The sequence below is a fragment of the Ipomoea triloba genome, chromosome 7, assembly GCF_003576645.1.
Source record: "Ipomoea triloba cultivar NCNSP0323 chromosome 7, ASM357664v1".
Classification (NCBI taxonomy): domain Eukaryota; kingdom Viridiplantae; phylum Streptophyta; class Magnoliopsida; order Solanales; family Convolvulaceae; genus Ipomoea; species Ipomoea triloba.
In genome coordinates this window covers 12,579,400-12,590,138 of record NC_044922.1, presented here as the reverse complement: position 1 = coordinate 12,590,138, position 10,739 = coordinate 12,579,400, and the positions used below count along the sequence as shown (strand labels likewise).

Genomic DNA, 10,739 nt, shown 5'->3' with positions numbered 1-10,739 from the left:
AATGTAAGTATTACATTTCTTCTTGGTGATGAGGCAGGCACTGTGGACCCTAGTCCGAAATGACGTCGTTTAACTAAGTTAGTGGGGTGTTGATGCGCGACGGACACCGTTCCCTCCGTCCAGTTCCCATTATGTATAATTCTGTGTATTCTTATGTGTAATTCTGTGTATTATATTGAGTGTTTATGTGTATTCTATTTTACAATTCTGTATATTAGTAATTTCAATACCATAATTCTGTGCATTATTGGTTTTCAATATCGCAATAACATTAAGTATAAAAAATTAGATCATTAATGTATAGAAGTATATAAAAGAGTACACATATCATTCAATAGAATACACATAATCAATAGCTTAAGTATTAGCGTTACTATTTCATAAGGTATGATACTCGAAATCTATAATGTACAAAATTATATACCAGAATATACAGAATTTATGAATAGAATACATATAATTATTAGCCTAACTATTATCTTTGCTGTTTCATGAGGTATGATATTGAAAATCAATAATGAACAGAATTACATACTAGAATCCACAGAATCAATGAAAAGGATACACAAAATATAAGCCTAAGTATTATCTCTTATGTTCCATGAGGTATGGTATTGAAAATCAATAATGTACAGAATTATATACTAGAATATACATAATGTCACAACAAAATGCACAAAATACACAGAACCCATCTTATAAATTAATGCCAAACGAGAAACAAAAAAGCCGTTAAGAGATTATTTATAAGCTCATTAACAAGCAGCCACACAATACTACGGGTCTTTCTCCGTCTATTTAACGGTCTGGCCCAAGGGGAATTGTCACTTATGGAAATCGAACCCGGGCTCTCCCGAAATTCTCCCCCACAAAGAGAACTCATTTGTCACTTGAGCTACCCCATTGGGTTATAATAATAATAATAATAATAATAATATTATTATTATTATTATTATTATTATTATTATTATTATTATTATAAAAATTAATTTTATTTGAATTTTATTACTTGGAGTTTTTAAAGCTTGTGTTAATTTCGTTTTAGATTATCTAGACTCAATACTAAATTTAAAATTTTATATTAATATTTATTTAAATCATCTAGACTACTTTAGTTTTCAATTATTGACTTTTTGAAAATTTTTAATTAAAATTTTTTTAACTTGTCAAGCCAATTCCCAAAGTTGGGGGAGTGGGTGGGGAACTGAGGCAGGCAGGCAAATATTTTTAGGCTCACCAAATGCTAGCTTGTCTTGCCGGTCCACATTATTTGTACTAATAATTTTTGGAAAAATATTTAAATTAACCATCAACTATACACAAAAGTGTAATTGAATCATTCAATTAAAAAAAGTATAATAAAGTCAGTAAACGATTCAAAATTATGCAATTTGATCAAATTTAACATGTTCCTCAGGTCATCACTAACGTGGTGACCATTCTATTAAAAATGCATTATATTGAAACTTATTTTAATGATGAAGACTGGCAGAGGGTGTTTTTTTTTTAATTGTTTTTTTTATATAAATTTTAAATTCATTTTGTTTAAAATTATTAAAATAAATTAAAAAATAATAATTTTTTATAGGATGCCACCATGTCAGTGATGACATGATGAATATGTCAAATTAGTCGAATTGAATTACATAATTTTAGATAGTTTAGAGACTAAATTACACTTTTTTGAATTAGATGGCCTAATTGTACTTTTACCGTAATTTAATGGCTAATTTGAACATTTTTCCTATTATACATTCAACAAAAATAAAACAAATTCTAAGTTGGTACGCGGAAGTCTCTTTTTTATACCAAATTGAAGCATGTGCTCCATCTCAACTAAAAGCCTAAGCTGATAATTGGACTGCACATATTGGTTATGTTTGGCAAACCTAGTTGAAAGTTGAAAAGTAGCTGAAAACTGAAAAGCTATAAGCTCGAAACTGAAATCTGAAGAACTATTAAGCTAGCTGTTATGCTTAAAAGTGTTTGGTAAAATTAGCTTTTTGATAAGCTGATAAATGTAAAAAGACTAAAAAGGACATCTTTATACAATTTAAATAGTTTAAATTTAAATAGGTTTGTTTATATATTTAAAAATAAAATAGTGAAACCAATATATTTTAATAAAATATAAAGTAAGAGCATATATTTGAAAACATATAAAGTAAAACAAAATGTTTATAATTCATAAGATTAATTCATACAAAAATCAATGTTCAAACAAAAATGTCAAATTAAAATTATAACTAAACATATTGAAGAAAAAAAGTCAAAAGATTTAGCTAAAAAGGTTTTAATTGGGAAATGTAAATGATAGTCAATTCTTTAAAATAATAAGGTTAAAGATGGAACAAAAGTTAGAAAGCTACTAGATTATTTTGAAACGCTACCTTATGTAGTGTTCAAAAATAAGCTCTTATTTTAAGCTAGTAGCTTATTTTAGGAACATTATCAAACAAAGCTTATAGCTTATTAATAGTTTAAAATAAGTTATAAGCACCTAAATAAGCTCTGCCAAACAGAAGAATTATATTTATGCTCACATAATCTATTCAGACTTCATCTATCCATGATCCCAACGTAAACCAAAAACCCCTCACATACAATTCACAAAAATATATTCCGACAAGACGATATATACTATATATATAGTGATTTCCGCCACATTATCGGAGTTTCAGCCATCCTCTGCATGATCGTCATTATCCTATTTCTAGCTTCCTAGTAATTTCCCATTGGGGTGAAGCCCTACTGCCCCTACTTGTATATATATACACTCACACCCTCTTCATATCCTCCCTTTCTGCTCGCTAGTTGCGTACAAGCTAGAATTGGATCAACGAACTAACAATCTTGAGGCTGGGCTTTGTGGTTAATGGGTCAAAATGGGCAGGCGGCGATACAGCCTGACGTTCTGGATGATATAATCTCGCGGTTGAGGAACGGCAGGAATGCAAGGCATGTCCACCTCTCTGAACATGAGATTCGCTCTCTCTGCACCGCTTCCAGACAAATCTTCCTTCACCAGCCCAATCTTCTCGAGCTCGAAGCTCCCATCAAGATCTGCGGTAATATCTACAGAATTGAGGTTTTTTTTGGATGATAGTGGATAATGGGTCGGGAATTAATCTTAAGAAATTAAACCCACACTAGATCGGGATAGATATGAGTTTTATATACAAAATTCACATAAAATCCTATCTCTCCCACCATGCAAAATAATTATTACACTACTATATAGTTAATTCTAAATGTTTTTTATAATTGCTGTTTACTATTTTTTTCTAAACCAATAATTTATTTGAAAAATATTTAGAGTACTACAATGTAGTATTAATCATTTAGTTATTACATTTAAATATTTTGACCAATTAATAATTTGGTAATATAGTTAGTTTATCAGCCAATTTTCATTTGTTTGACTATAATCAGCTCCTTGACTTGGTTAAAGAGCGAGTGTCTGGTTAATCGGCTTTTTGTTTGCTCCAAAATGCTAAAATTCAAAAAGATGCTCAAAGTAATTTTTTTGAGAAAATAAATTATACCCTTAAAGATAATTTTGCATGTAATCGCTAACAGTTAATTTACCAAACATGTTTCTATAGCCCGCTATTAGCTAGTCAAACCCACTAACATAATCAGTTATCAACTAATCGCTATTTGTCAAACACCTCCTTTATTTTAGTATAATAGAGAATTTTATTATTTGTAAATAACTTAAATCTTATTATTATTATTTGAAATTTTTTTAATAAAATAATAAGACTAGAGTAGGTACTTGCATCCTTTGAGGTAGAGTGGGTTTTAAAAAAGTGCACCAGTTGCGGGTCGAAATAAATGAATAAAGGTATAGGCCTTGTTTGGTAAATGACTGTTAGTTGATTGTGTTGGCTGTTTGGGTTAGAAGATATGATTTGTTGATAATATTAGCTGATTGTAGAAAGTTGTTTGATAGATTAGCTGTTAGCTGATAGCTGTTTGGTATAATTTATTTTCTCAAAAAGCTAATTGACAAGGCTGCTTTGAGTAGCCTTTTGAATTTTAACATTTTAGAGTTACAAAAGCTTATTAATCAAACAACTAATAGTGGTCAAATAAGCTAAAATTGGCTGATAGACTAATTATTTACCAGGGCCATAAAGTGAGTCTAGTGGTAGATGAAACCCTTCTCAATCCACCCGACCCATTGTCATATATATATATATGTACGTAAGTACGGGCGCGTGCAAGTATAGTGGTTTAGTGCTCAAAATTTGCTTATGATTTATTTGCAGGTGATATTCATGGGCAATACGGAGATCTGTTGAGGCTTTTTGGGTATGGAGGGTTCCCTCCCGAGGCCAATTATTTGTTTTTAGGGGACTATGTGGACCGGGGCAAGCAGAGTTTGGAAACAATATGCCTTTTACTTGCATACAAGATCAAATACCCAGAAAACTTTTTCCTTCTAAGAGGGAACCATGAGTGTGGTTCCATCAACCGGATATATGGGTTCTACGATGAATGTAAGAGCAGGTTTAACGTGAAGCTGTGGAAAACTTTTACTGATTGCTTCAATTGTCTCCCCGTGGCTGCTCTCATAGACGACAAGATACTGTGTATGCATGGTGGTCTTTCCCCGGACCTGGGAAATTTAGATCAGATTAGGAAGTTACCTCGTCCCACAGATGTTCCAGACTCCGGTTTGCTTTCTGATTTGCTTTGGTCGGATCCTAGTAGGGAAGTTAGAGGTTGGGGAATGAATGATAGGGGGGTTTCATACACTTTTGGTCCTGATAAGGTTGCAGAATTCTTGATGCGCCATGATATGGACCTTGTGTGTCGTGCACACCAGGTAATTAAGAGATCAGATCAACTTGTTTTGGTACTTCTTTTTATTTGTCCTTTCTACTGTGCGGCTCTGTTAGGATAAAACACTTATCATTTACATCAAAAGTTATATTCTCTAACTAGTTTGATTGGCTTGAGTTGCCATGCACTCTTGCCCCTTAAGAGAGGTCGAGAGTAATTTTTTTTTTCTTTTTTTACATACTAATTCAAAACTTAATATTATAAAAAATTAAATTGTAATTAAATAACTTCACCTAATTAAGTCTCATTAATCGAACCCAACACATAAAATGGGACGGAGGGAGTAGTTCAGAAGGGTTGGTACCATTTTTTAGGATTAAGTGATTATCACTGCCCCAAAAGTTATAGAAGAAAGCACAATTTTATTTCCTTATATCGCCACCACATTAGGCAGGGTGTTAGATTTGGCCCTTCACAATCCTCTAAACACCAATTGATGGACTTGGTCTCCGCATTATTTTCGTAATTAATTATAAACTGATCTGAATGGCGTTTTATTTTTCTCCAGGTTGTGGAAGATGGGTATGAATTTTTTGCTGATAGGCAGCTAGTAACAATATTTTCTGCTCCCAACTACTGTGGCGAATTTGATAATGCTGGTGCAATGATGAGTGTTGATGAAGATCTAATTTGCTCCTTTCAAATTCTTAGGCCAAACAGATAGAAGGCCCGCCTGGTTTCCAAATCAATTGGCTTCTTCTTCCAAATGAACACTACATACATTCTCTCATGTATTTTGGATTGTGAAATTTTTTACCCTTCCAATTGCCCAGGTTCAACATCTCCATCTCCTGCCTCCTTTACCTTTGGAATCTCTAGTTTTTTTTGCAAGATCATATCTTGTAATTTTGTGAGGTTGTACCACTTTGAGTAAATATTGTTATCATATGGTGTGAATAAGATATTTTCTCACCATGGTTAATTTTTTATTTTTAAATTTTCAACTATTGGTGGTGGTTAGAATTTCGGAAACATGATCCTACCATACTAGTCTAGTGGATGTAAAGCCTCACTTAAGATTTGCTTGGAGCAGGGTAGATGTTGCTTTCTGTCACAAATATTACAGGTTTGAGTTGAACTCTTTGTGTGCAAAAGTTTACAATTTTATGTTAAATCTCAAAGCTAGATTGGATCAATTTACTTCTTCATGGGCCTAAGACAGATTCAATTCATGGGGTTTGGGATATAGTTTGACGAGTCATAATTTAAAGGGTGTATTCAATCAAGTCTTTTATAAACTTTTTCAAGACTTTTAACAACTTTAAAAGTTGGTATTTGATTTAAACTTTTAAAAGCTTTTTAAAAGTCTGTCGGTATCCGATTCCGACTTGTAAAGAGTAAGTATACTGATATTCCATTCAGACTAGTTTTTAAAAATCTATTGGTATATATTCAAAAACTTATTAACTTTTATAGGTTCTATCAAAATAAGATTTCTGTAAACTTTTTTCTTTACAAATATAAATAGTTCGATGCAACCCTCCAACATCAAACTTTTCAACTTTCTCTACTCACTTTTTTTCTCTGCACGTCTAAACCACTAGATTAACTTTTCATTTATTCATGTCAAATATTACGGTATGTTTCAAAACTTTCCTAAATACTAATATACTTATTGATTTTTTTTTTTAATGTTCACCCATATCTATAAAAATTTATTTTTACAAAGGAATAAAGTTCAAATTGACCACTGAATGTAATCTCAAAGTACAATTAGGCCACTGAACGAAACGAAAGTGTAATTACGCCATTGAACACTCCAAATGCATGCAATTTTACTTGATAGTGGGTTACCTTCCATTTCATCAGGTTGTCTGCTTACATAGATCGTGAGTTGGCATTTTAAAATATTTTTTTAATACTAAACTTTAAATATAAAAATAAAATAAATAAAAACTTTAAAAATTTAATTTAAAAAAAAACAAACAAGCAGACATTGTATTTTTATTTTTTTTTCATTTTTAATTATTTTTTTTTAAAAAACAAGTAAGATTTTTTATTTTTATTTTTAATGTATTATTAAAAAAAATATTTTAAAATTGCATGTATTTGGAGTGTTCAGTGGCCTAATTGCAATTTTTTTCTTCGTTCAGTGGCCTAATTACACTTTCAGGTTACGTTTAGTGGCCAATTTGAACCCTTATTCCTTTTACAAATAACAAGTAGATTTTGATAGTTTTCAAAAAAAAAAAAAGAATTAGATTTTGATATTGTCCCATTTGTCCATAACAACATTTGTTACTAGGGGTGGGCACTTCGGTTTGGTTTTACCGAACCGAACCGAAGTAGTTCGGTTTGGTTCGGTATAAACTGAAAGAACTGATCGGTACGTAATTTAGAGAAACCGAACGGTTCGGTTCGGTTCAATTTTTTACCGAACCGAATAGAAAACCGTTCGGTTTTTTTTAATATATAAAATAAATAATAATAATTAATAACCCTAATAATAATTAATAACCCTAATAATTATTAATAATTGAAACTGGAATTTCGAAATTCCAATTGGAATTCAAATTCCAATTTGAAGTTTACTGGAATGCTATGTAAATAATTGTTATCAACAAGATATTTCTTTACAATTTGGATTGCTATGTTAATTTTGTGTTTGAATTGTTTTGTTGTTATGTAATATTTATATTTTATAATTTAGATTATGCGAATATGTATTGTTTGATAGTGTGTCGCTTGAAAAATTAGTAAATGTTGAAAATTGAACATCCTAAACCGAACCGAATCCCGAACCGAAACTGAACCGTTTCATACCGAACCGAAACCAAACCGAACTTTATTATAAAACCGAATGGTATCATTTTTTGTAATACCGAAATACCGATACCGAAACCAAAACCGAAAAAAACCGAACCGAATCCTGAAGTGCCCACCCCTATTTGTTACTGCATAAGAGATTATTGTGAATAACTCGTTGCTGCTAGTCGCAGGATAATTGGAGTAAATTCTGGAGATGGACATCAGTACGTGATAACGTGAACCAAAACAAAATCTCATTCGTATCAACGGATTTGATTAGGGCTGACAGGGTAATTGGGTAAGCACCCGACTCGGAACTACAATCAGCACCAATCCGAATTGCAGTAGACGAGCGGGCATGGGGAAGTCAAACGGCCACCCGTTACACAAGCACGACACATTAAAGAGAAGTTACTTCAACGGCTCCTTGTCTTTATTACTCGCACTTAGTATAGGCATTAAACATCCGTTACATTCACAAAAGAGTTGTTGCACTCATATGTATAAAGAGGAACCCTGTTGTAGAGGAGGGACATGCAAACTATTGTACTGAATCTTTGTACTTACTAATACAAAAATATACTCCGGTAACATTCTTACCGTCATTGGTGTTTATTAATAAACAAATATACTCCAATAACATTCTTACCGTCATTGGTGCTTTCATTGAGAGATGAGATCAAATCTCAGGCAAGCTTTACAAATTACAAACCATTAGCTTATTAGTAATCGATGGCACGATCTGGATCTAGTAACTCACATGGTTCCAGTCAGGTGAACAATGGCCACGCCTCGAGTGATCTTTGAGAACAGCTTAATAGTAATCATGTGGAAGATCACCGCGAGGGTGACCTTCGCAGCCAGCTCAACAACAATCGTACGTGATGGAGGCCGCGCTTCTCTCCAAGCGAACGCCGCTCCCGTCCTGGCCGTGGACCTCCAAGCGATGACGCAAGTCATTCAACAGGCGGCGACGGCGTTGGCCCAGCTAGTAGCAGGATGCAAGGCCAGGTCCCTCCACCGCCCCCTCAAGAAATAGAGGTGCAATCCCCAAGAAGAGAGAGAACCCAACAGCCGAGAGCGACCCACCGTATAAGAGATGAAAAGAGGCACGAAGAAGGCGGCCCTTAGCCAGGGGGCCTTGAGCAGCGACCAACTGCTTCTAAGTCTGTGTTGGATCGGCTGGGAGTACAAGGGTCCTCCAGTAGAGGCCCGCGCTAGCAAGGAAGTAAGGCAGTAACTAGGCGACCACCCAAGGAAAAGGTGGGCGAGTCCGATGGACCGGCTCCGCGCCAATCCACAAGACACAGAACTCCGCAGGAAGACATGGTCGAGAAGCTCCAAAAGCAGATAGAAGAGTTAGAAAAGATGGTAGAGACAAGAGAACACTCACCAGAACCTGAGGTGAGGATAATCGCTCCATTTTCTCCGAGTATAATGGATGAACCCCTTCCAAGGGATTTTAGGTTGCCCACCATCAAAGCTTACACCGGGACTTTTGACCCGCATGTCCATATGACGAGGTGCAAGGCAACCATGGTAATGATCGGGGCAAGCGACGCCATAATGTGCAGGGCATTCTTGTCTACTTTGGACGGAACGTCGAAAGATTGGTTCAATACAAATCCCAGATGGTTTGATCCAGACCTTTGCAGAGCTATCCAAGAATTTCCTGAATTATTTCTCCGGACATATACAACACAAAAAACCATGCTCACATCTCTGCGGAGTAAAATAGGATATAGGGGAAAACTTAAGAAATTTCTTAAGCAAATGGAAGAAAGAGGTCAACAATGTGTACGGTTTTGACTCTAGGATAGCGATCCTCATATTTATCCAAGCATTAAGGTCAGGAGATTTTCACAGGCAGTTGAACGCCCACCATCCATGCTCCTATGAAGAGCTAATGAGGACAACCAACCGTTATGCTGAGGCAGAGGAGACTGATCGAAATAAGAAGGATGAGGAGGAAGGCAGTAGGGGTGGGCGACCTGATAAAGTTGGTCCGACCAACCAGGCACCACGTTCAAACTAGTTATCTACAAAGAAGGGGAGAGATCACGAGCAGCCTCGTCTCGTCCCACTATGACACTTGACACTGCTTACTCATCCGGTCAGCGTGATTCTAAGTCAAGCTGAGGAAATGGGAATCATGCAATTTTCTGCCAGAATGCATGAAAGTTTCTCCAAACGTGGACAAGACCAAGTACTGCAGATTCCATAGGTATGTCGGCCACGACACAGATGAGTGGAACGTGTTAAAGCGACAAATTGAAGAACTTATCCAGATAGGCTATTTTAAACAATTTGTCAAGCAACCAGGTCAACAGCAGCCGCACAACCCACCAAACAATGTTTGGAGGAAGGTTGATGGCTCTGAACCATCTACCTCGAATGCTAGAAAAAGGGAGCATGACCAAATAACAGAGGTAGATGAAGTTGAAAAGGAAGCGGAGGAGCCAGGCAACACAAGAAGCAGACGATACATTTCATTTATGGGGGACTCGCGGGAGGAGACACACCGGCTGAAAGAAAGAAATGGAGTCGCCAGTTATACGTTGGGGAGGCGGTAAGCCTTCTAAGAAAAAAAAAAGTAGAAGCGAGAGGCTATCACTTTCTTTGATGATGACCTCCTAGAAGGTCCATTACCTCATCGAGACGCGTTGGTGATCAAGATGGACATCAATGATACCATAGTACATCGCATACTAGTCGACACTGGGAGCTCAGCCAACGTGATGTACTACAACGCCTTCACCAAATTGGGGCTACCTAGGAGCCAGCTCAAAGAGGTACGAACCCCACTCTATGGATTTACAGGGGACTCAATAGAGACCGAGGGATCCGTGATCTTGCCAGTAGAGATAGGCACGAGTCCCAACGTCTAGAAGCTGGACATGGAGTTCATCGTGGTAAGGCTTACATGTGCACATAACATCATACTGGGAAGGCCAGCTTTGGAGGACCTCAAGGCAATAATATCCAAGTGGTGATCGATCCCGCTAAATGCCTAAATAGTGGAGGTCATCCGTCGTTTTAAAGAAGTGTTCGCATAGGGGCCAGAAGACATGTGTTAGGAATAAAATTGTAATAGTTTTGATGAGCCAATTTGTAATTTTAGAAATCCCCTATTTTATTTT

General features: G+C 35.6%; 2 protein-coding genes across 2 annotated transcripts; both read left to right on the top strand.

Moving 5' to 3' along the window:
- The first annotated feature begins 2,875 nt into the window (after window positions 1-2,875).
- On the top strand, window positions 2,876-5,638 carry LOC116026174 (serine/threonine-protein phosphatase PP1 isozyme 2-like). Its single transcript, XM_031267643.1, has 3 exons — window positions 2,876-3,068; window positions 4,275-4,834; window positions 5,360-5,638. The coding sequence occupies exons 1-3, from the start codon at window positions 2,876-2,878 to the stop codon at window positions 5,513-5,515; spliced, it is 909 nt and encodes a 302-aa protein (XP_031123503.1). The 3' UTR covers window positions 5,516-5,638.
- A 4,135-nt stretch (window positions 5,639-9,773) lies between these two features.
- Window positions 9,774-10,487, top strand: LOC116024156. Its single transcript, XM_031265056.1, has 2 exons — window positions 9,774-10,149; window positions 10,237-10,487. The coding sequence occupies exons 1-2, from the start codon at window positions 9,774-9,776 to the stop codon at window positions 10,485-10,487; spliced, it is 627 nt and encodes a 208-aa protein (XP_031120916.1).
- The last annotated feature ends 252 nt before the right edge of the window (window positions 10,488-10,739 follow it).